This window comes from Vitis riparia, chromosome 5 (assembly GCF_004353265.1).
Source record: "Vitis riparia cultivar Riparia Gloire de Montpellier isolate 1030 chromosome 5, EGFV_Vit.rip_1.0, whole genome shotgun sequence".
NCBI lineage: Eukaryota > Viridiplantae > Streptophyta > Magnoliopsida > Vitales > Vitaceae > Vitis > Vitis riparia.
Window position 1 is genome coordinate 4445171 of NC_048435.1, and position 26948 is coordinate 4472118.

A 26948-nucleotide genomic window follows, 5' to 3' on the forward strand; every position below is an offset into this window, starting at 1 on the left:
ACATCTTGAATGCATCAATCTTCATCCTGGGCTTAATACATTTTCCACATATTTAGATTTGAGCATAAACGAATTTGGGTTAAATTCATATCAAGCTACATAATTTATTTAATAAATAAGATGTTTTTGAATTGATTCGACAGGAACTGCTCTAGACTCCATTTTCACCTAATAATAAAAATGCTTCTTGCTGCAAAGAATTCAACCATGTATTAACGGCGGAAAAGTATATACAACAATGTATATACCGTATACGTCTAGAATCAGATGGCCCCAGTCAAAGAGTCTTACCCAAGTTTCTTCAACATTTTTTAAAATTTGGTATCCACATGAGCATTGTAGGAGATGATCATCCTAAAGAATCCAATGAAGAAAAGTGTGTAGCCAACTGCAGCAGCTTCCTTTATTAGCTTCAACATGACAAAAACCGCTGGGGTCTGTCGCTGTCTCTCAATGCAAGTCAACATACGAATCAATCGGATTATACTAGCATATACTAGCAAATTAATGCCTGTAGCTTGCCTTCCTGGATGGCTACGATCATTGATTGCAGCAAGCTAAGAGCTAATCTTGTCGTACCTAGTGTCATTACAGTTGGGCAACTTTTGATATTGCATTGGAAGTGACGTTTAATTATCGGAGTTTCAACTTCATTAATGATTTTAAAATAAGGGCAGTTCAAATCAATGGACTTCAATTATTATCGATTGGAACATTCTCTCGAGGAATAATCAATGGCATTAGAATTGAAGTCCGAGGCCACGAGCCACCTCCAACCCTTTTGGAAGTATCTTCGTATACTAAAGAAGAGGAATGATTTTGGAGAAGTAAGAGAACAAAATGTCTGATGCACCTAACTTCTGTGCACAAAGAGAAAAGTGGATCGAGCGAAATCTAATATGGAAAATTTCATGATATGGTCATGGGACAGTATAAGATGCTGTGTTCTGACCGTGACTGAGAAAAAGGAAGTAATTTGGGAATTCCATGTTCTCTTGTACCCTGTTTGTCACATCATCAGCTCCTTTTTCAAGTGATTGAGTAGAAAATCAAAGAGTATGATTCAGAGGCTGTTTGTGATTTTGGAAACAATAAATGACGTCACAGCTAATAAAAAATGGAGGTTGTCCTTCATGTTTCAAATGGGATGCCTCGCCCTTTCCAGATGGCAAGGCTCGTGAGAAACGAACGGCGCAGAGGTGCCAAGATCATAGCACGGAACAAGGAGAGGCCTACACGTGACCTTCGCCCTCCTCTCTCCTTGAGGAGAATGTTTTATTGCATTGGCAAAGAGAGACATTCAGGCTCTAGCTTAGAGATTCCAACCACAGGGAAAAGTGTGTTTCTACGCTCATCTAAAAAAATATCATAAAACAACAAGTTTATAAAATCTAAAATTTTAATATTTTTAAAAATATAATTAAAATTCGATAAAAAAAAATTACATTTAATCATTCATGCACTATATTTTAATAATATATGTGTTACTTATTATTATTATTATTATTATTATATATATACTGATTTTGACCTATTAATATATTAAATTTAATTATATTTAAAAGGTTTTTATTTTGTGGCACCAAAGAAATTGTTCATTGTGATTTTAGTGTGATGACTTTTCTTGTTGTTTGAGACGCTATTAAAAAAACTAACTCTTTATAAAAGTTGATGAGTTTGGTTATATTATTAAAATGTATTTTTGTGATAACAGTGGAAAATGCATTACTAATTAGGTTGTATGAGAAGTGTCACGTTGTCGTAAGAGTGAATGAGTTTAGTTATATTATTGAAAGTATATTTTTTTTTATAATTATCAAAATATATTTTTTGATAATTATTAAAAAATTCATCATTAATTAGATAGTATCATATATTCATATGCTTTATTATTTGTACCGTAATCTTATTTATTTGTTCCTTTATATATTGATGTCACATATTTGTACATTTATTTAAAATTTTAAATTTTATCATATATATTTAACAATCTAAATCTTTTGGTTCAATAGGCACCAATACGGCACCAAGACATTTTCCAAACTAGAAATGTTATTTAATGGACCAAATTTTTTGTTCGATAGGTATCACAATCAGTATTTAACATGATTTTTTGTTTGATATGTATCATTATCGGTATCCAACATTTTTCTAAATGGAGATGTGTTCCAAAATGGATGAAAGAGTGATAGCGAGTCTTGAGCCTAAAGTAGGTGATGAGTCTCAAGTTTCCCCAAGTAAAGGCTTGTTTAGAAGCTTTTCAAAATATATATTTTTTTAAAAACTAATTTTTGGAAACAAGTTTGAAAAATAATAATATTAATATTTATAACAGAAGTGCGTTACATTGTAGATGCTTATGCATGTCCAGTCCTCCATTAAGGTAGTGGAGCTTGATGCACCAGCTCCTCTAAATACGCACGTGCTCAGAAGTCTCAGCCCACCAACAAGACCGAGCATTGGTGGTTCGTGGAATCGTCGGCAGCCGTAGGTCAGCGGTGCACCACATTCCCACTCACAGGACGCTAATCCCATGCACCAACCTTCAGCGAATCTCCGGACATCCCTGGCCCACATCCTCCACAGCCGTCATACCACTCCCATCCGACGCTCCAACGTCACGCAAAATCTACGGAAATTTACTCTCTTTTCGATGACCAAGGGTTACAGCGTTCTGAACTGATTTGTTTGCTTAGTTATTTATTTGGGCACACTAAATGGTACTAAATTTGTGCGGCGTTTGATTAGGTCCACAAATCTAACCGTCATAACGAGGAACCCCATAGAGCTCACATACACCTGGCAGTAGAGGATAAATGCCCACCAACACCGTCTCTTCTTCGCTCCAAAGCGAACGGGAATCAGAGTCAATACCAACCTACGAGAGGAGAAGAAATATAACGACAACCTTAGGGTAGTCGCACACGACTATACCCCAGGGGCCAGTTCCACCGAGACGGAACCACTTTAATTCTCATCATATTTTCTCTATTCTTTTTCTCGAAGCAATCATCTTGGAGAATTTAATTAAAATTTATGATGATCTGCACTCGTACGAGACTCAGAAGGTGAATCTTCAATGCTGTACGGCCTCGAATCGAGCAAAGCAAGAGACGAGACTTGGGGACCTAGAGTTTCTTCGCAGTTAGGGTTTTGGATTTGACTCGAATCATGCTGTCGAATCACTTACAGAACGGAATCGAGACTGCGAGGTTAGTGTGGTCTCGGTTGCCCAACTCCGATGATGAGGCGCTGGACGAGGTAGGTCTCTCCAAGAAGAGTGATGGAAGCCGTTCTGAGAGCCTTGATTATGAAGTCATCGAGAATAATGCTTATCGGGAAGAGCAGGTTCGATATTCGTGGTTTCTGAGCTCAATTCGTGGTGATTTTGATTCTACCATTTTTTTTCTTTGGTTGTGGTTCTTATTTGTGATTTGTTATTTGAGATCTGTAGGCGCAGAGAAGAAAGTTGATGGTTGGATATTATGTGGGCGTGAAGTGGTTCTTTGCCCTCCTTATTGGTATCGGTAAGGAGTTGTGCTGCCTGTGCATCTATTTTTCTTTTAGAATAACCTTTTTGCTTCTCATGTATGGCTGGAATTGACTATTTTGATATACAATTAATTGATTATAGCAATCTTCCGTTTGGGTGCTGAATCGATGGCAAAAAAAAAAAAAGAAAAGAGTATTTTGATTACTGCCTCTTTTGCTGCTCTGTTCTGCACAATTAGGCAAAGCAAGGTCAACTAAGCGAGATAATATTACAAGGCTCAATTGGGTGAAGATTTTTATTTTATATTTTGGAAAATAAAAAAGGGTGAAGAATTTAAGATTCAATTTAGTAGATTTTTTTCTTAGCAACTAAACAGAGAATCATTCAATGTTGTGAGGATAATTAACTGTAATGATGATGAACTATTGGATAATGTAGTGAGTTAGGAGTGGTGAACTGACTGAAAATATGTATGACCTGCATTTTCAAGTCAGAAGGTAGTTAAATGCATGAATATTGACTACGTGACTACTGGACAGCAGAAAGTAGATTGAGAAGTAGCTAACTGTCATTTGGATGAAATTTTAGCTGAAGTCTGATGTGAATGAGGGAATAAAATATTTGTTTTAACTAGCATGGCCACAAAGTTACATTTATTGAGAATGCTATGGTCTGAGGATTTTAGGCAACCTTGAGGGGCAGGAAATACTAAAGTGAGTCGATATATCTAGCAGTCATTCTCCTATATAATCCTTGACAGATTGAACAGTAGACAAAACATACCATTTCAATCATGTTGATTGTGGGGGAGAGGTCTTGTATACTCCCGGTATGCTTTGGGCTGTCCCTTGGGTGCCTTTTTCTCTTGATATATATTACTTTTGTCTTTTACTTATCAAAAAAAAAAAAATTATATGGGAGAGGTGGAACTCTTCAACCTACTTCAACCAAGGAGAGATTAAGCACGGTCTTAAAGGAGAGATCAACTTCTAAAATTCTATGGACACCCCTTGATTTGTAATAATAAGTGAGATCTTCTTCCCTGGTGAAAAGTAAGAAGTCGTCCTCTGCAATTCCCTTCTGCTTCTAGTGTGGGGAGTTACTGTAGTATTTTTCAGAGGATAGTTAGGATATGTTGTCTGATAATGGGTTTTCTGTTTTAGAGTTTAATCATTCCTTCTATAAACTTTTTTCATTCCTTCATGGCATTTTGCATTAATATAATTTTTTTTGGAAAATAACTATTATTTCCTAAAATAGAACCTTGAATTCGTATTCATTTTCTTAGTACTATGGATGGAGGTGTTAAATTCTTGTGTTTTTACTTGATTTTTTTGCTCAGTTGTTCAATGTTTCTTAGAATTTTAGATTTTAGATAGTTGTTTTCACATATTTATGACTTTCATTTAATTGCTTCCAGGTACTGGATTAGCTGCTGTTTTCATCAATATTTCGGTCGAGAACTTTGCTGGGTGGAAGTTTCAATTAACTTTTTCCATAATACAAAAATCATATGTGGCTGGATTCTTAGTATACATATTATTCAACTTGCTCTTGGTCTTTTCCTCTGTGTATATTGTCACGCAATTCGCACCAGCAGCAGCAGGATCTGGTATTCCTGAAATTAAGGGTTATTTGAATGGTAAGTCATAGTTCTATCATCCTTTTCCAGTATCTCTTGCTAATGAACCCATTTCTGATGTGGGTGAGAGACTGCTGATGGTAATTTAAATGTGCAGGAATTGATACTCATGGTATCCTTCTTTTCAGAACCTTGATTGGAAAGGTCTGGTGGGATTTTTTTCATCTTGTTGCCCTTGTTCAGGACCACTCTATATTTTCATTTATTTGTTTCAATATACAATTCTCTCTGTGACATACAGATATTCGGAAGCATTGGTTCTGTGGGAGGTGGTCTAGCCTTGGGAAAAGAAGGTCCTCTTGTTCATACTGGTGCCTGTATTGCTTCTCTGTTTGGTCAAGTGAGTAAACAACAATTGTCGTAGAACTTTGTGTTGGAGCTTATAGAATTAGATGTTGAGGTGCAATAATGCCACTCGTAAGCCTGTGATGAGTCACCCAAATAATGGTGTTTGAATGCCATAAAAGGCTTAGTCTACCCTCGCTGGATACTAATTAGTTTTCAGATGAGATAGTCAAAGCCTAACCTAAGATTAGATAGAGTATTTTTATCTAACATTTGTATTAGAATTGCATTGTTTTATAAAGCATAAATTATGGCTATTGATTTTCTGGAATGATGGAAACTTTGTGGTGCCAACCTTAGATGCTTGAATGTTGCTTAGATATGTTGCTGTACAATTAGATATCCTCCTTATTTATTTACCTATCAAAAAAAAAAAAAAAAAAAATAGGAAGCTGTTTTTCTTTAAATTCCATGTCATACTATTTTCTTGACTGTCTAATATGAGAGGAAAAGCTACTTGCAAACTTCCGTATTAAGAAGCGAAGTGTTTCTATAAGCTATTTGGTATGCTTGTATGGATTCTAGTGGAATCTCTCTCTCTCTCTCTCTCTCTCTCTCCCCATAAGCATTCTAGTGGAATATCTTAATAGGGTATTGATGTAGGACAACCTAGGATGGCTTTCTACATTTAAATTAGATGGGCTAAGGCTTCAAGCTTTTAGGATTTATGAAGCAGAACAAGAAATAAAATTATAGCAGTGGGAAAATAAATAAAATAAAAGATAAGAAAAATAAAGAAGAAAGATAGGAAACCTTTGAGTTCCACTACTAAGGCCTTCCAGGAATCTTACCAAAAAAACAAAAGTTCTAAAGTCTCATCATTGAAAATTGCAAGACATGCCCAAAAAAAAAAATAAATTGGAAAAAACTTTTTATCAATCATTAATGGCGTTTTAGGTCAATTAGCCTTATTTATAAGCTTTAAATCTTTTTAAAGAAACCTAGCCTACATAGTAGCTTATTTGGACTCTTATTTCTTTCCTAAAATTCCTAAATCATCTAAATGAAATAATTAAAAAATATATAAACTTTTTTTTTTTTAGAATTAGAAAGTTAAAACTTTATAAGAATTTCTAATATAAAAGATTTTTCAGATTCTAAAAAGGACACAAACAGAAATGGGGAAAAAAAAAAAAAGGAATTTTAGATTAGAAAAATAAAAATTTCTTTTAAGAAGAAATTTTCAGTATAAAACTTTCCAAATTTTAAATGAAATTCAAATACCAACAATTGACTAATTATGACTCTAGAGAATCTAAAAAACTCAAAATTAGCTAAATATCCTTGATATGGTAGGTTTTTTTTTTTTTTTTTTAAATTTTTAATTTTTAATTTTTTTCCTTTCCTGAGTAGATCTGGGAGATTCATTTCTATCTGACATGATGCACATTATATATCTATCTTTTTTTTTTTTTCCTGTATGATGTATAAGATGTGACTCTTGATATAATAGAATTGTGGGAGTTCTGCTTTGCTCTTGCTGACCTTAAATTGTTAGGCTGAGAATCAATAAATGAGTGTTTAAAATTGTCACAAGAAGCCACATAGTTTTCCTCTCAAAAATGTTTTTTATTTTTTTATTTTTTATATTAAAAGTCCTGCTGCATATCTACTATATTTTTTGCGCATTCTTGGTCTTCACTCATATTCAACTTCCAAAGTACAAGTCAAAACTTATTGTCAAGAAAATTATTTGTTTCTGATCTGGTTTCTAGTGTTTACACTATAAACTCAATTTTAATGTCACATTATGTGTAAACTCAGGGTGGATCCACAAAATATCATCTTAGTTCAAGGTGGCTACAAGTTTTTAAGAGTGATCGGGATCGACGCGATCTTGTGAGTGACTTATGCTTTTTAAGTTCTGTTAATACTCTGAAGCTCTATTTGTGTATAATATCAGGATAAAGTATGTTTTGGATTTGTTTTCTTGTTTTTGCTCTCTTTAGGTGAACCCCTTTTTACTGCTTAGTGTCATGGTATCATAAGGTGCTTGCTTACCCTGTCTCTTGACACAAGGCGAAATGAATATTCTTGATCATTTCTATAGGTTTTTTGTCTTTTACTATGCTTTTGCATTTATTTTTGGTTTTATTAGAAGAAAGTGTGCTTTGTAACATAGTAGACCTGGATTCCTTTCCAGTGTAAAGTTCTAATATTGTAATACCTTTTGGTTTTATTGATGTGGTTTTCTTTAGTTATAATGATGTTGTAATGCAAGAGCATCATATCTAACTTTTGTAAGTAGGGGAAAAAAAGGAGGGACAAGGTTTTGGCCATTTCTTTAAATTTTCTCAGCTTCACAAAATTTGAGCCTTATTTGAATGCATGCACAAACATTTATCCATGCATAGAAATCTATCAGCTATTGAGTTGGCTATATTGTACAGTACATTTTGATTTGTATCAAGTGAGTTCCAGCTTTTCAGTATCATCTTTATGTAAAATGTTTTTCTACCATTTATAAACTTGTTTATGATTTAAAATGCAATCACCAAACAGGTAAACAAGTATTGTAGACTTCATGCAATTGCATGTGTATCCTTGATTAGCAATTTTCTCATTTTTCTGGTATCATTTTGTAATTTCCAACATTGTCCTTGCATTTTTCTAATAATGAGGTAACTTACCTCTAAAGTGTGGACCTCTAAATTGTGCTCATTTTCTATTTATGTAATGTTTTGGAAAGGTAACATGTGGGTGTGCAGCTGGAGTGGCTGCTGCTTTCAGAGCTCCAGTTGGAGGTGTATTGTTTGCATTGGAAGAGGTGACATCATGGTAAGAAAAAAAATATTTCCTTTGTTTATGATTATATAATATATATATATATCCAGTTTTGCTTATTTTGTGAGGATGTTCAGAAGGTGTTTGTTTGTGCATGTGCACATGCATTTGCATGGCATATATGGAAGCAAGCATATGTCTATGTTTGTGTGTATATGTTGCCAGTTATTCAATTTTCATGATTTGACATGTCTATACATCTCAATAATGGAAGAACTTGAATGTTATTTTACCTTATATTTATTCATGCGGTGCTCTTGAAGGTGGAGGAGTCAACTCATGTGGCGTGTCTTTTTTACTTCTGCTGTTGTGGCTGTTGTGGTGCGAACTGCAATGGGATGGTGTAAGAGTGGAAAGTGTGGACATTTTGGCTCAGGTGGCTTCATAATATGGGACATATCAGAGTTAGAGTCCATAACCTTCTTCTGCTCTTCTATACTTTTCTACTGTCTCCTGCCTCCATTTTTGCCTTTACTTCTTTCCTGACCAGTTTCATTTTCAGTGGTCAAGAGGACTACTCGTTTGAGGAATTATTGCCGATGGCAATTATTGGTGTTATTGGAGGTCTTCTTGGTGGGTTTCTTTTTTTTTTTTGGGTTGAAGTCATCCTAATTCTATTCATAAGATTTATATTAATTGTTACTAAATTAGTTTAAGCTTTTTTTCCCCTTTTTTTCCAGGAGCCTTGTTCAACCAGCTTACTATTTATATTACTTACTGGCGCCGAAATTATTTGCACAAGAAAGGGAGCCGAGTGAAGGTCAGTTAATGAGGATTGTCTAGGAAACTGGATTTGGCTTATTGCTTTATGCTTGTTTTTATTAATGATGTGTTGTTACCTCATAGTTTCTGATCTTTTGTACTTTATCATGACAGATGATTGAAGTCTGCCTTGTGTCCCTGATAACTTCAGTTATTTCCTTTGGATTGCCACTTCTAAGAAAATGCAGTCCATGCCCTGAAGTAGAACTTAATTCTGGCATTGAATGCCCCCGTCCTCCAGGGATGTATGGGAATTATGTAAATGTATGGTTCCCAATCTTTACTGCCCTTTTGGATTATCTTGAGCTTTATGTTGATTTTAGTTTGTACTTTTTGTATATTTGCGTGTATCAAATAGCATGCAATTTTCATATATGCAAATTCTATTTTTTATATAGAGAAGCTTGTGCTCTTCTTAATTTGTTTTGTTGATTGGTAGAGAATGCTAAATAATAGTTCCCTATGGGCTTTATGTATGTTTACCATTTATATTTTTTAGGGGATTTTAGGTGTAGAACTGTCAATATCTTTCAATCATGCCTTCATGTGAGTCTAGAGTGATTATCTTGATTAATAGAATTACAAGAGCAGAAATCAACCATTCAAACTACTTTCAAAACCAGTGTTGTATAAAGCCCTGTTGACTTCAAAGGTGGGGGTTAAGCTCATCTTATTCGATGTGATTTTTTCTTATTCTATTGGCCCTGAGAAAGGAGTGGGCTTTTGTTTTTTCTTTGCCATTTAAGGCATAGAAATTTCTAAGAACCAACTTAATACTGAGGTTGCTTGTGTTGGATCTGAAGGGCGGAACTTAATTTTAACTTCTTCTGAATTTTAACTCAGAAACAATTTCTACTTTGGATCTGAATTTAAGGGTAGTTATTTGGTGGAAAAGTGCAAACTCTCTACATTTGGGGGCATCTTCACTTTCCTATTTGGTGGTAACTGAGGTGACTCTGTGCGTTGTTAGCACACAACTGCAACTATTACTCTTTATTTTATGATCATATGATCTGTTATATAGATTGAAAATGATCAAGAAAACATTCTTTTCCTTGGAAGGACGAAAGAGCTGAATGTAGTGGAGAAATCTACTTATGGATTTGATCATTTATAATAAATTCTTTTTGATAGGCTGTTCATTCATAATGGAAATTATTGATTTGATTCCTTCATGGTGTAATTTTTATGGGCTCTTGTTGAATGTTCTCTGCACTTTATACTCATGCATCATTTATACCTTTAATATCTCCCTCTTAAATGATAAGAAAACCCCACCTTTTATCAAAGCCCCTCCTCCCAACCCCCACCCCTCCAATATTTTCAACTTTTCTATGTTCTTCTAGCTTTATGATAATCTTACCCACTCCATTCTATCTGCAGTTCTATTGTCATAAGGACAACGAGTACAATGATCTTGCAACAATTTTCTTCAATACTCAGGTTTTTGTGAATTCCTACAAATCTTTATCTCATTCCCTCTAGCATTTCTTCTAATGTCTCCTTTATTTTTCTATTCTTCTAATGAGTTTAGTGTTTGTGGTTATAGGATGATGCCATACGGAATTTATTTAGTGCAAAAACAATTCATGAGTACAGTGCACAAAGCCTATTGACCTTTTTGGTACTGTATTTCTTTACTTGCTTACTGAACTATTTATTTGTAAGTTTCCAGTTTTTATGCATATTTTGATGAATTTCTGTGTTTGAGAAAGAGTCCTGACTATGAAAATGGAACCATGAGTTGAGTGACTATGGAGCGGGCTAACTATTTATATGAAAGAACCTGTCCATTTTCTGCGCAACTCTTTCTCAATTATTTCCTTTGCATTTTCTCCTCTTTATATATGCCATTGGTGATGCTTGTGCAAAAGGGATGACAGAACGACAGATGACTTGCCCCAGTTAGGATGGTCTGACCTGTTGTAGATGTTGTTTTCCTCATTTGGCTTTTCTCAGGTGTTGCCTAAATCAGTTAAGGATACCTAGGATGGTTGGCAAGGATGGTTTACAAGTATGTGAAAGAGGAATGTATTTATAGAAGGAATGAATCTGAAAAGTTGATAGTATGAAGGAGACGAAGTTGCATTTGTTAGTATATTTTTATTTTTCTATTAAAAACCAAAAAACAGGAAATTTATCTCTGGGTTCTAGAAACATGTAGTAAAAGAGAGAGGAAGGGGTTGTGTGTTTATTTGTGTTGAAGTGCTTATCCTTGGAGAATATAAGACAGTCTGGAGGAAATTTGGGTTAAGCTGAAGGTAGTATCATGATGAAAGGAAGGCCAAATGTTGAGCTTTTGGATTAAAAAAACATGATGAATTTTCATGTCTCTAAATATATAGTAGATGACAAGAAAGTATTCATATAGCCTACCTTCATAGTTGGTATAAGGCAATGGTTACTTGGGTTGGATTGAGTAGATTAGACCTTTGATGAAAGCCATGAAACTATTGTGAGAGACACATCTAGTCTCTAAAACTATAGATGGAGAGGAATTAGAAAATTTTGGTGTGAAAAATCATTAGATAATAGCTATACTATGGATCTGAGAAGTCCTGCAACGAATTAGTTATAATTTTATTTCTCCAATTTTGATATGGTAGGTTTCAGAATTAGAATCATTCTATTTATTTTTTGTAAATTATAATGCCAATCTTGATGATTTTTTTTCCCCTTAGAACTTGAACATGTGCCAAGCTAGTTTTAGTTTCTGGCACATTATGATCATGGTTTTGTTACAAGAGAGCTGGAAGTCTTGCAAGAGGCCAAGTAGGAAGCATGGCACCCTTCCCTTCTGGCAATAATTTGTATGAACTGGGGACTCACTCAAATTTCCAGAAAACAGCCCCCTTCCTGGAGTTATCCACTATATGGGAATATGGAATTGATTACTTAGATTGGATCGAGTACATTAGACCATTGAAGAAACTTTTGTGAGAAGTTCATCTAGCCTCTAAAATTAAATTATAAAATTTTGGTTTGAAGAATTATTAGATAATAGCTATATTATGTATAGCCATACAATGAACTAGTTATTTATTTCTCCAATTTTGATATAGTAAGTTTTAGAATTCCGATCATTTTGTTTCTTTTTGTTGGAATCCGTGCAACGATTTATGGTGAAAAAAAAAAAATTAGGGAAAACGAGAAAGAAAGAACACGCAGATTTAACGTGGTTTGACAAATTGTCTACGTCCACGGGAATAGGGAAGAGGACTTTCACTATGTATAAAATTAGGGTGACATAAAAGGGCATTTATACTAACCCTTAGGAATGAAATTCCAAAAATACCCTTGAACCGTCCTATCGTTCGCCCACAACAATAGAAATACAAGCCTAAATGGCAAATGCCGTCACTCCAACATTTGCCCCTTTTTCTCCATATGTCTTTTGCTCAAATATGAGCCACATACTACAACACTTTTTCCTAAATCATAAGGCCACTTTATGGATGAAAGGTTTTTTCCTTAGAATTAAAATATGTCCTTAGCTAGTTTTAGTTTCTAGCACATTATGATTGTACTTTTGTTACAAATGATCTGGAAGTCTTGCAAGATGCCAAGTAGGAAACATAGTACTCTCCCCTTCTGGCATTAGTTTCTATCCTGGTAGGGAGTGTGAATCCTGGAATGACACAAATTTCCAGCAAACTGCCCCTTTCCTGGAGGCACCTACTAAATGGGAATATGGAGTAGATTGCCAAATTTCAGTTGCTATGATCTGTTTAATTTTGGGTGTAATAGTTTTTTTAGTCACAATGAGTTTTTGCTGTATATGTTGGCTATTCACTTTATTTTTTTTTTTCTCCAAATTGTTTCTAAATTTTGCTTTTGCTTTTGTTTTTTATAAACTAAAGTTCTATTGAATGAAGAAAGGGGCAAAAGAAAACCACAAAATTTCCCAAGTTGATCTTGTGAATGTTAAACAACTATCCAAAAAGTGAAGGGATGAGTGGGTCTCCCAATCAAGAAGACAAGTTCCAAAAAGAAGTTCCAAGGAAAATGTTTTTCAACTATTCCCCCAAAAAAATGCAAAAGGTGTGGCACATGACTGGTGCTCTCTTTTATAGAAACCAGGAAAACTGATGAGACTCCAACTAACAAAAGAGAAAGCCTTAAGCTCTTTCACCACCTGAAATGGATCCAAAGATGGTCCTGCACTTCTTGTTCATTTCACACTTGCAACATCTATTTGGGATGAGAGCATACCTACTTATCAAGTGGTTCACTGTTAAGTGCTTTTCACTTGTCACCTTCCAAACTTGTCTAACTGAGATCAGGAGTCTTAACATTCTGAGGGAGTGCCATGGGAATCTATTGTTTATTCTTTTATTACTTGGCTAGTTATAATGCAGCTTGCAGCCATGGCCTTTTCATTTTAAATAAGGTTTTTCACCTTTTGTTTAGGGGACTTCATTACTAGTGAAACCCAATCAAGGAGACATTTTACCATCGTGTTTTCATATCTTTTGTTAACTTTTAACCTGGAATTACAACTTTTATCACTTTCTCCGCACATGAATTATTTTATTTTTATTTTTTTTTTGTATTTTTATTTTTATTTTTTGTTTTTCAGGTTATGTTTTATTCCTTAGCAGTGCTGACGTTTGGTACTGCTGTTCCAGCTGGTCAATTTGTTCCTGGAATAATGATAGGATCAACCTATGGGCGTCTTGTTGGCATGTTTGTTGTTAACTTCTACAAGAAGCTTAACATTGAAGAGGGAACGTGAGTCTTTTGTTTATTTTTACCTTCTGTATTGTTGTTTGTGTCATTGATAATGGATCTTTCAAACTTGTCTTTTATGGCTTGTCCAAATAAAGTTTTACCTTCTGCCATTTTGCTAGTAACGGAACCATTAGAATAGATCTACATGAATGAAATGATTTCTTAAACATCCAAAAAGTTGTTAATGAGGAGAATCTGGGTAAATATAAAATAAAGTTTAAAGGAAAAGCATATTTTAAAATTATTCAGCACTACCAAATTTTAAGGTAAGATGCTTGGTTACTCTAGCATTTGAAAAAAAGAATAAAAAAAGTCTCATGAACATCTTATATGAGATGATTTCCTAAGTAGGTGCATTGACCATTTCTTTTGTGACATAGATCCATGCCTAGTTTCATAGCTTTTAAGAAATGTTAGAAATGCCTCATATTGGAGCAAAGCCTAAAGCAGCCTTCCGAAATACTGTTATATTCTTTCTCTGCATTTCCAAATTTTTTAGTTTGCTCATTCTGATTCTCTTTCCCATATGTTGCTCTGTTTTCACATTTCATTCTTTTGATCATTCTCTGTGCATTCAATTTAGCAACTCATAGAAGTTAAAGCTATTCAAAAGAAAGGTGAGGATTTTGGCAAGATACTCTTTAGTAGCTGGAGCAGCTGCAGCTAATAGTGTCAGCTCCCCCTACCTATTACTACTAAAGCTACTACAAAAGTTTTTTGGGACATGCTTGCTCATAGTCTTGGTTATGAATACTTTCATTGATAACTCTGTCTTGGACTAGTGCTTCTCCCAGTGGCTATCGCATGCCACCCACTGTTTTTTTTTTTTGTTTTGTTTTGTCTTTATTTTTTTTTTTGTGCAATGTACAAATTTTCATACTCCTGATATGAAGAATTTCAATTGTAAATTGCCATTTAGAAATCTCTATTCATATCCTGTTTCTGAAGTGCTTCCTGTTGATCTTGTTGGCTTCCCAGATATGCTCTACTTGGAGCTGCTTCTTTTCTTGGAGGCTCAATGCGAATGACAGTGTCACTTTGTGTCATTATGGTTGAAATCACAAATAATCTGAAACTTTTACCTCTTATCATGCTTGTTCTTCTTATATCAAAGGTATGCTTTAAAGAACCTTGCATGCTAGTAGTAGATTTTCCATGAACAATCCTAAGTGTTTACCAACTGCAGGCTGTTGGTGATGCCTTTAATGAAGGTTTGTATGAAGAACAGGCACGGTTGAGGGGCATTCCTTTACTCGAATCAAGACCTAAGTACCAAATGAGGAAAATGACTGCAAAAGAGGCCTGTGGCAATAAAAAGGTCTTATGTCATTTGAATGCTTTCATGTGATCTTTTTATGCATGATTTTGACACATAGGAACTGATATGGGTGCAAATATAATGTATCTGACAAGAATACTTATCAAAAAACATATATATATCTGACAAGAATGTAGACACAAGGGCAATACCATTTCTAATGTGTGCATGCTTGTGTCAACAACTACCATTTGATGTAGAAATAAAATAATGTTGTCTGGTGCACTTGGAGTATAGTGTACATCTAAGCCAATCAGAATTGATAGACAGCCCTAATTATTATGGTCCTTTTCTCATGGGAGAATTTCAGATAAAAAGGATTGTAATGTGTTACAAAAAGGGACAGTAAAATGAAATCAAATGGTACCACTCGGGTCAAACTTGGGCTTTGGTGGTGATGCTTCTATACCACTGTTTCTATATAAGAATGGGGAAAACAGAGAATTTAATGAGAAAGGGAAAAAGACAAGCATAGGGAAAGGGAGCAGGGTGGAAAGGGGTTTTTTTGGTCCTTTTATAGAATGACATCCTTTTTGTTTTAGAAGAATAGTTGAATGGGAGAGATAGTGACTAGTGAGTAATATAGTCCTTGTGAGAATTATAAAATGAGCATGAGAAAACCTATGATGTATAGGTGTATAGGCTCTGTTTGACTGTGGGCAGGGCCCGTTATTGCCAAAAACTTATTCTCTACATTGTAGGCATCTATGCTACTCCTTCTACCAGTATGCTAGTCTTGAACTTACAGTTATCTTCATTTTCTGCCTTGAAGGTTGTATATTTCCCTCGTGTTGTTAAGGTTGCGGATGTAGTTTCTATTTTGCGAAGCAATGAGCATAATGGTTTCCCTGTAAGTTTAGCTTCAAGCCTTTTCTCTGTGTGTGTGTGTGTGTGATTGTAATTTATTTATTTTTAATGTTTAGTTGATTTCTGAGTCAATTTTCATGTTTCTTTCCCCCACCAGGTAATAGATCACACAAGAAATGGGGAAAGCCTTGTAATAGGACTCATGCTTCGAAGGTGGAACTTTTTGAACAATTTACCTTTTGTAATTCTATGGCACTTGTAAGATGCCGAGACATGCATTGATTGAAAGTGACATGAGTATTTGGTTCATTATGCAGTCACTTATTGGTGCTTCTGCAGTCCAAGGTAGATTTTCAGCATAGCCCTTTGCCCTCTGATCCAAGAGGTGGAGGCAAGCCAATCAGGCAAGTGGAAATGTAATAGTAGTTTCTTAATCTTTCCTTCTCTTTGCTAAAAATTTTAGTGTACTTGGAATTCCAGGCACAATTTCACTGAATTTGCAAAACCTGTTTCCAGTAAAGGAATCTCCATAGATGATATACATCTAAGTTCAGATGACCTGGAAATGTATATAGATCTTGCTCCATTTTTGAACCCATCCCCTTACGTTGTCCCTGAAGATATGTCTTTGTCAAAGGTGATAATATAATTTCTGCCTTTATAAGCTTTTCTTATTTGTACATGCTTCATGTGTTCATAGAGTCTGATAATTGTTGCATGTTGATTATCTTACAGGTATACAATCTTTTCCGCCAACTAGGATTGAGGCATATACTTGTTGTCCCCCGTGCCTCTCGTGTTATTGGTTTGATTACCAGAAAGGATTTGTTAATTGAGGTATTTACATATTGCCCCTTCATTGTTTTCAAGTTCACTCAATTGCATGGTGATGATGCATGTTAATGATTTTTATTGCAGGATAATGAGAATTCAGAGACAGTGGAGCTTCAATCGACTAGTGTAAGGTCTCTATGATGCTCTATCCATGATATGCTTGTCCGCTCTAATATGGACTGCAGTGGATAAGTAATCTGAATTTGAGATATTGCAAGTGAATTATAGTTTAGTGTCTTTGCATCTATTCCTTGAATAAATATTACATAACTGTAATTTTGTTTGAAAAATGATTGGATAAATAAACGGGATACATTATGGAAGCTGAGTTAACTTTGTGCTGCTGTTAAAATAATATGACCTAATCTCCAAGCTCTATAGAGAGTCTACCTACCAGAGGACTCAATAAGACTCCATACTTATATGTATGAAATAATTGTATTTTATTCGTACTTCTTTAAGTAGTTGCTCCTGCTAGCCCCTCCAGAAGTAGGGAAAACAAAGGTAAGATGGTTATTTCTGGAAAACAGTAGGTTGCATGGAGTGTGGACTTTGACAAGTGTCTGGTTAGGGGTTGAGGTTTTATATGCTTTTGAGTAATACAGTCAACCTAATGATTAATATATTCAGCCTATTGGTCATTCATCCTCTATTGATTGTAAACATGGACTGAATATGACTTAATAGCATACTTTTTGCTTTTGGGTAGTCTTTCTGAGCCCACTGGACTTAATAGTATTCTTGTCACCAGTGTCATGTTTTTTACGATCTGAAAAAGGAGGCATGATTTGTTTCATCACTCATTGGAACTTAGCTAGATTAATTGAGACATTTAGCATGTCTAATGAACTGGAAGAAAAGGAACTTTTAATTAATTTGTGTAATATTGTATTGGATGGCTGTGGGGCTGCAGGTTGCTCTAGTTTTGAATTTGTGGGAGGAGTTGGAATTTTTGCCTCTTAAACATATATTGGCAGTCCATGCAGTTGAAAATCTGATTACAAATATTTATAGTTACTCTTGTCTGTTTATGGAACTCCTCTTTGGCCTTGACACTAAGATTACAAGGTGGCTTAAAATGGGTAGCTCTGTGTCCTCCCCCAGAAATAACTCTTCTTCTATTACTAGAGTATGTGCAAGTTTTCAGCCCGTGAAATAATGCTAATAATTAGTTATCTTTCACAACATTGTCTTGAGCTTCTATTTTCTGACCCTCACCACAATTTTTGTGCTGACAGAGCTCGACGGCAAGATAGGAAAGCATCTGTGAGGGAAGCAGATGCAGAACACCCACTTCTGAATGGTCTTCTGGTGAAAGAGTATTCATCAAGCTGATATTCATTGCTGTCCTATAGTGTTCTTGAAGACCGACTAATTCTTTACCCAGGATCTGTGGTTCCTCCATTTTGATTTAGGTGAAATCTGATTCTTTAGCCTGCTTTGCTCCATAGCTTCTCAGGTTCAGATTAGGTATTAGTCATTAGTTATCAACCCCGTTTGCATGCAGGGGTTCATGTACCACAGCCATCTACGTTCTTGTATCTCATCTCAAATCAATTATAAAAAAGGGAATAATAGCAATACCGTAGTGGATAGATAGGCCATAATTCATACTTGGTTGTAGTGCATGAGAAAAATGGCGTAGCGATGAGGTTGCAGGTATCTTGAAATTTCAATGAACCGAGGTTTATAGGTAGAAGTAGAACGCATCTTGATTTTCAATGGGGGATGGGACTTGGGAATGCGTTGCTTGTAACATGATAAGTCCAATATTCTGATATTGAAATGTGCAGCAAATATTTAAGGTTTTGTTTGCTTGATAGGAAAAATGGAGAGGAATAGTAGAAAGAAAGAAAATATGAAAATAAAAATAAAATTTTGATTTAAAGTTAATTAAAAATAATTTTTAATTTATTATATATTTATTATTAATTTATTAGAGTGTTTTTAGAGTGGCCCTTTATAGGGTTTAAAGCGTTTTCTAATATTTAAAAATAATTTTTTAATAAAAAATTTAAAATTAGAAGGCATTTCAAATTTTATTTTATTTTATTTTTTGTTCATTCAACGCTGGTTGTTTTTGTAAGAGTAGTAGTGTTTATAATAGATATGGTATGAAGAGAAGCATTACAGGTTTACGCACCTTCGTAAGCGACGAGGATTTCTCGTCTACTGTATCAATGTTGAAGAAAATTATTCCGCCCTCAACCTATGGGTAATTTTATCACTAGAATGCCACCCACCGGAGCCACTTTTCAGATTATTTATGAGAATAGGCAATGATCTTAGCTTATCTGTTTTCCATTTTTGAAAAAAAAAAAAAACTGTTTTTAAAATAATAAAACTGTTTAGTTGTTATCTTTGTTTTCAGTTTTTGAAAACAAAATAAAATATCGGATGATAGTTTTTAAAAATAAAAATAAAATATAAAGGAATTTAAAAAATTATAAAAGAAAAATGGATAAAATTGAATATAATGTTATTTGTTTTTTCTCTTTATGGTTTGATATTGGTATTGAAAATCTTTAAATATGATATTTCTTTAAATTATAGTTATTTTTATGAATTTTCTTTAACTTAATAAAAAATTTTCATTAAGCAAATAAATTTCAAATCAAAACTATTCTTTATACATGTATTATTTTTAAAAATAATTTTAAACTCAAAAATCAATTCAATTAGTATTACAGTCATAGAACTTCATAACATTATAAAGTTATATACCCAAAATTCATTTTAAATATCTTGACTAATTTCCCTTCCACATATAATCATATTTTTTTTATACACAAAAGCATATTTTTTAAAAAAATTTTACTAAACAAATAAATTCAAATTTAAACAAGATTTAATGTATTAAATTTATTAACGAATCTAGTAATTTTTAAAAATAATTTGAAACTCAAATAGTATCTAATTAATACCATAAATTCAACGGCAAAATTTATGTAGAATGATTCTATTCTTTTTTTGACATATACATGAAATCATATTTTTTTCAATTTTTTTCCACTAGGCAAATAAAATCCAAATTAAGCAAGATTTAATGGATTAAATTCATTAACTAGTTTAGTCATTTTTAAAAATAATTTGAAACTCAAATAGTGAATCTATTAATATTAGAAATTTATGGATAAAAATTGATTTATAATGACTTTTTTTTTTCTTACATAACTATATTTTTATAAATTAATTGATACTCTGTATTGAATTTATTAATGGGTTTAAATTAAAAAAAAAAATAAGTTGGCACTCAAAAAAAAAAAAATTCAATCACAATAAAAAATAAAAAATAAAAACTGATATATTATGAATTATGACTCTATTGTTTCTATTATATACACAATTGTACTGAATTGTCTCACTAAGTAAATTGACTCTATAAGCAAGATATAATTAAAGATTTAAATTATTTAATAAATCTTCTAATTTTTAATAATGATTTTGAATTCAAAAAATCAATCCAATTAATTATATATTAAATCAAAACATTTTAAAATATTATATTTATGATTGAGTACTAAATGTATACATGTAATGAAATTTTGATTTATTTACATGTTAAAAAAGTTAAACTTTATTTGTCATTCATTTTAAGTGAAATATTATTAATAATTATTGTCATTTATTTTTAATAAAAAAAATCAATTATATTTTTAATAAAAAAGAAATCAATTATATTTTTATCAAGATGTTAATATCTATATTTTTCAATATATACTAAAATGGTTTTTTTTATTATAAAAAAATAATTTATGATTTTTTTTGTGATATTAATTCATGTTTTACTAAAAAAATATTTATTTATAATTAAAAACTAATTTTATTTTAAATAATACTCGAATTAAATTTAATTAATATTATATAAATTGAATTTACAATAATTTTACAAAATCAAAATAGAAAAAATATTTTTAAAAATAACATATCCAAACAAGTTTATTTTTATTTTTAAAAAATTGTTTTTGAAAACAACTTGTTAAACACTTTTATTTTTATAAAACATAAAAACACATTGTAAATTTAATTTATATAATATTAATTTAATTTAATTCAAATCTTATTAAAAATAAAAATAATTTTATAATAAAAATAAATAATTTGCAATAAAACATGAATAGTAATTTTATAATAAAATCGTAAATTATTTTTTTTATATATAAAAAAAATACTAATATCTTTGTATATATATTTTTAATAAAAAAAATGAGTAATAGTAATTTAAAAATAATGATTATTAATAATATTTTATTTAAAATGAATAATGAATAAAATTTAAATGCTACTTACCGTGTTTTATTTGTTCATCTTTTTTTTCCTTTTCTACACATATTAATGATCATAATTTTTTATTTATTTTGAAGAAAAATTAAAGGAAAATTTTAACATCTTTGCCATGTACATCGAAAAGAAAATAAGGAAAATATATACTCTTTATATGGAAGGCTACAATTTTAATTGAGAAATCAAGTCCATCAACTTAATATAAATTTTGTTATTTTACACAAATTTTCATATATTATATTTTTTGATGCTCTATATTAATGGTATTTAATAAATTACTTGTAAATTTTTCTTATTTTTATAGGATAAAACTACTTCCTATAATAGAAAAATTTATACAAGGAGGTGACTATATATGAATACCAAAATTTTCATTATATCAAATTTCATATTCATTTTAAAATTGGTGTGTTAAATGTGAAATATATGAATTTAAAAATAATATTCAATTTTGCAAATAAAAAAGGTTGACTTGGAGTTTGACCGACTTAAAATTCACTGGACTTATTTTGGAAGGTTTGACCAACATAACAAATGTAGTCATTATCCCACAATTGCATTCTTAGATAAGATGAGAAAACCAAATCCACCTAAGTTGCAAAAAAAAAAAAAAAAAAAAAAAAAAAAAAAAACAAAACAAAACAAAACAAAAAAGTTGGTAAGAGAAGAAAAAAAAAATCATTTAGAATCTGTTTAGTACCTGTTTTTTAAAATAATTTTCTATTAAAAACATAAAAAAAAAATGTGATTTTTTATTATTAAAAACAAAGAATAGGATGTTTTAAGAAAATATCTTTAAGTTATTTTTATTTTTTTTCACTTGTTTTTTGAAGAATTATTTAAGAAATAATTATATAAACATGTTTTTAATTAAAAATAAAAATATAAAAATTATTTATAAAAAAAAATTTAAAAATATTAAAAACATTTTAAATTTCCACAAGACTTTTGTTTTACAAAAATCACAAAAAAATTTTAAAAAATTATTTTCAAAAACTAATTTTGAGAATTGTTTTGGAAACCGTTATTGATTTTATTTCATGACTTGGGCCACATATTAAATACTAGAAAAAACATGTTTGATGTCTTATTTTCCTTCAAAAGTGGGAATGACAATTGTGTTTAAGTTTTAGTTCATATAAGTTGCATAATTGATGAGAAATATATAAAATATGAAGAAATCAATATACCCTTTAAAACTATTTTCTACCCTAATGTGTGACAAACTTTTTGATCTTAAATATTTTTTTAATAATTATTCTAAAAATTTATTATTTTTAGAAAACTAATTTTTTTAAAAATATATTCTAAAAATATATCATTTAAAAAAAATAAATTTGAAATATTTTTAGTTATTTTTTATATACACAATTTTAAAAATATACACTTTCCAAGATGTTTGATTTTTAAATAATAATAATAATAGTAATTTATTTTTATTTTTTTGGAAAAGAAATATATTCTAAAAATATATCATTTCAAAAAAATAAATTTGACATATTTTTAATTATTTTTTATATACTTAATTTTAAAAATAATCACTTTCCAATATATTTGATTTTTAAATAATAATAATAATTTACTTTTATTTTTTTTGAAAAATTATGTATTTTTTCCAAAACACTAAATTATATTGAATTTTATTGAGGTTTACCAAAGAAATAAAATTTAAATTAATGTTTCTCTACTCTTTTTTCTTTCATAATTCATTTCTGAAAAAATAAAAAGTCCATATTCTACTTCTTAATTTTCACATTTCTTTTGGGTTTTAGGCTTAAATGGTGAACTTATATAGATCAAAACTTAATTTTTGAATTAAACGGGTCCAAAACATAATTGTCCGAGGTGGGAAAGGGAATACAAGTCAAATTCGAAGGGTTCGTTTCAATAATCATGGAAGGCCAGTCGTTCACTACATCGAGGTGAATGGAAATATATGGTATTGGAATTACGCAAGAGATATTCAAATCAGGAATATCTTTTCGCCTTCAAAAGTGGCCTAAGCGTTTAGACTTGTTACTTAAAAAAAGTTTTATCCTTATCGTGTGAATTATTCGGGATATTTTCCAAATCTCGAAAAATTCCAATTCTGCGGAATCTTTCTATCATAAAGATCGCATATTTGGTTATAGCATTGGTTCAATCTCTCTTTCCCAACTCTCTTGTTTTTTGTCTCTCTGGTTAAAAATTGTGTGGGTTGTTGTCATTGGACATGACGACAACAGAAGGGAATAGTGTGAAATTTGAATCCAGAATCACTTTTTATGTGGTGTTATGTTGGATTCTTGCGGCTTTTGGAGGGTTAATGTTTGGCTATGATATTGGGATTTCAGGTACGCGGTTCTTGTTTGGCAGTGTGTAAAACTTGATCATCATCTCAGAAAACATGTATCATAGCATTGCCTGCATGGCAGAATTACGGCCAAAGCAAACAATCTGGCCGTGAGAAAGAATCCCGGAAAGTTGAAAAAAACAAACAATTTTCAAGGATCATGTGAATTAATTTGATTACTTACATCAGTTTTTATTAGAATTTTCTCATCTGATCATGTGTTCATGTTTGTTTTGGATCGTAGGTGGAGTGACTGGCATGGACGGCTTCCTCATCAAATTCTTCCCGAATGTTTATAAAAGGAAACTTAGAGCCAAGGAAGATAACTACTGCAAATATGACGACCAGTATCTTCAACTTTTCACATCTTCTTTGTACCTTGCTGCTCTAATTTCCAGCTTTCCTGCTTCCAAGGTGTGCACGAAATTTGGTCGAAAACCCACAATTTTAGTTGCATCTGTGTTTTTCTTGCTTGGATCTGGATTGAGTGCAGGAGCACACCAAATGTGGATGTTGATCCTCGGAAGGATTTCTCTAGGCTGTGGGGTTGGATTCGGCAACGAGGTATTCTTGCATTTACAGCAATTTTATTTTATTTTTTTCCATTAATGTTATTCAAAATAAAAATTTTCAACCATACTAATTGAAGTCCCATTCATGAAAAAAATTATTACAGGCTGTTCCCTTGTTTTTGTCGGAGATTGCACCAGTTGAATATCGAGGAGCTGTTAACATTCTCTTCCAACTTTTCATAACTATAGGAATTCTTATTGCAAATTTGGTGAATTATGGCACGTCAAAAGTGCATCCATGGGGTTGGAGATTGTCTTTAGGTCTTGCTGCAATTCCTGCTACGGGCTTATTCATAGGTTCTTTAATCATCCCTGAGACACCAACTAGCTTAGTAGAACGCAATCATGAAGAAAAAGGTCGAAAAACCCTCAAGAAGATAAGAGGAGTTGATAATGTTGATCCGGAGTTCGAGCAAATTAAGGTAGCTTGTGAGATAGCGCGGAGAGTCAAACATCCTTACAGAAGCCTCATGAAATTATCTAGCATGCCTCCCCTGATCATTGGCATTATGATGCAAGTGTTTCAACAATTTACGGGGATCAATGCTATAATGTTCTACGCACCAATTTTATTTCAAACCGTTGGGTTTAAGAATGATGCTTCATTATTATCGGCTATCATTACTGGACTTGTGAATGTGTTTTGCACCGTCGTCTCCATCTATGCAGTCGATAAGGTTGGAAGGAGGTTATTACTTCTCCAAGCCTGTGTCCAAATGTTTGTCAGTCAGGTGATGCACTTTCCTAGCTAAGTTTTTTTTTTTTTTTGATAATGTATGTTAAAATTGATTGAAATGTATATATACTGCAGACCGCAATTGGAGGGATTCTATTAGCAAAGTTGAATGCTACCAATTCACTACCGAAAGGACAAGCATGGGTCGTGGTGGTGCTCGTTTGTGTATATGTTAGTTCCTTTGCGTGGTCATGGGGTCCTCTCGGCTGGTTGATACCGAGTGAAACTTTTCCGCTTGAGACAAGAACAGCAGGTTTTGCATTTGCAGTTAGCTCTAACATGCTCTTCACTTTTGTCATAGCCCAATCATTTTTGTCAATGATGTGTCATATGCGTGCGGGCATATTTTTATTCTTTGCTGGTTGGATTGTCATCATGGGGATTTTCGTATTGTTCCTTCTCCCGGAGACGAAGGGTGTGCCAATTGATGAAATGAAAGAAAGGGTTTGGAAGAAACATCCCATTTGGAAGAAATTTATGGGTGATGATGCGGATGATAGAGCCAAGAAAACGATAGAGATGAGCTAGTGGCACAACGAGTACTGATTGCGGATTGAAAGCATTTCCTCAGGAGATGAAACACATCCAAATTATTTCATTTTGAGGTTTGATTTTGTAGTAAGGTTTAGATGGAGTGAACGTACCATGTGACTCAATTTGCTGCAAGCACAGTAATCATAGACACTCCAAATTTGATCAATTAGCTGTGTCCATCCACCATGATATCCACCATGATATCTTGGATGGTGGGTTGATGAGAATCTTCTTTGTTTCCTACTTTTATCCACATTTGAACCTGTTCTATATTTATATGCAGAAAATAAATAATAAGGGCAGTGAGGCGCCTTTGGTTAATTTAGCTGGAGTTTGACTCTTTAGGGCATGTTTGGTTGGTCCATTTTGGAAAGTGTAGGGGCTGTTTGGTTGTGTCCTTTCCTTTTTGTTATTTCTAGCTTTGCTGCGTCAAAAAACCTACCATATTAATTGCATCTGCTTTTTTCTTCCTTGGAACTGCACTTACAACAGCTGAATTTTCAAGTTTTTGAATAGGTGTATTGATCATCAAGTACAACACTCTTATGCAGACTGCTCAAATATTCCTATTCATGATGTGTCTCACGCATGTCTTTATATTTTCCTCTTTTTGCTTGGGTAAGGGTTTTGGGATTTTTATGATGTTCCCGGTAGGGGGAAAACAAAGGACGTGTTTGAGTGGGTCTCCAAGAGAATTCATGTGTGGAAGAGATGATGATAAGGATAAGCATGGAGATGAAATAGGGATATCCTGTCCATTTAGGCAGAATAATATGGCTTTCCCAAATGAGTTCTTTTAAGGTTCCATACTTAGTAATTTTGGCACTTTATTGACTGAAGACAGTAGGGTGCTTTATTGCAGAATTGCAGAAACCAAGTGTTGAATTAAAGGGCTATATTTATCTCTCTTGTCAAAGCATTATATTCCCAGAATCAAAACAAATGTTGCAATACCTACTTTGAATGAATTAATTTTTAAAGCATAATACCTTTTGGGATGTCTTTGGGTGGATCAATTTGTTTCTTTTTTCCCCTTCATTCATCCACAAAAAAATTGGAAAATGGAAAAATCAGCCTTGGTGATGATGACTTGTAGTATAATTGTGACCAGACTATTGGCTACCTACTTGAAAAGGGGGTTTAAATCAGGCATAACACTCTGAACTTACCTGATACACCAACAGAAAATTGGAGATCTGAAAGGGAAACAAAAACTAGGTAATTATTTTGAAGCCATCTCCATCTTGGAATAGGCAAATGAGAGTGCATATCATCTACTTTTGCTTTGGATTTGCTTGTTATCAAATGCCCAACTCCAAGTTCCCAAGGATAGGCCTTTCTTGAGTTGGGTAAGAGTTTAATTTCTTGTTGAATTATGAAGCCTGAATTAGTCTTGGTACAGGATGCCCGGGGGTCAAGCTTTCCATGCATTAAGCTTGTAGGGATCAAACTATCCGAACAGCTTGGAGGAGCTTAAGGGTTCAACCCTCCTTTGAAAGAGAAGTTAGGGGTGTGACTTAATTGAAAGTAAAGTGAGAGCCTTCATCATTATATCCTCTTTCCTTTGTTCGATTAGTGGATTCTATGAAAGTAGGGATCATATTAATCACGAACCATATTAAGAATCCCTTTTCTTCTTTTCGATTTCTACAACCATGAAGTACCTTTGCATTTAGAAAAGCAATAACTCAAGAAAATTCAGGTCTTCCCCAAGCAAAATTCATGTTCTTCCTGCTAGAACCCGAATCTAAAACCTGTTCATGCACCAAAAACG

General features: G+C 32.7%; 2 protein-coding genes across 5 annotated transcripts; both read left to right on the forward strand.

Annotated features, from left to right (window-relative positions):
- Positions 1–2753: 2753 nt before the first annotated feature.
- On the forward strand, positions 2754–18525 carry LOC117914383 (chloride channel protein CLC-d). Of its 4 annotated transcripts, none has more exons than XM_034829711.1 (23): positions 2754–3348; positions 3455–3527; positions 4914–5135; positions 5233–5279; positions 5377–5475; positions 7245–7319; positions 8170–8258; positions 8528–8668; positions 8767–8837; positions 8945–9024; positions 9141–9290; positions 10410–10469; positions 10576–10650; positions 13606–13757; positions 14736–14871; positions 14944–15075; positions 15848–15925; positions 16040–16095; positions 16200–16298; positions 16399–16519; positions 16618–16719; positions 16801–16847; positions 17955–18525. In XM_034829711.1, the coding sequence occupies exons 1-23, from the start codon at positions 3172–3174 to the stop codon at positions 18049–18051; spliced, it is 2379 nt and encodes a 792-aa protein (XP_034685602.1). In that variant the 5' UTR covers positions 2754–3171; the 3' UTR covers positions 18052–18525. The 4 variants fall into 4 exon arrangements, with proteins under 4 accessions (XP_034685602.1, XP_034685603.1, XP_034685600.1 ...); XM_034829712.1 differs by having other exon boundaries at positions 2755–3348; positions 16200–16286; XM_034829709.1 differs by having other exon boundaries at positions 2756–3348; positions 16200–16286; positions 16363–16519.
- Positions 18526–23061: 4536 nt separating this feature from the next.
- LOC117915071 (sugar transport protein 8) lies at positions 23062–25495 on the forward strand. Its single transcript, XM_034830637.1, has 4 exons — positions 23062–23333; positions 23577–23896; positions 24009–24635; positions 24716–25495. The coding sequence occupies exons 1-4, from the start codon at positions 23213–23215 to the stop codon at positions 25166–25168; spliced, it is 1521 nt and encodes a 506-aa protein (XP_034686528.1). The 5' UTR covers positions 23062–23212; the 3' UTR covers positions 25169–25495.
- The last annotated feature ends 1453 nt before the right edge of the window (positions 25496–26948 follow it).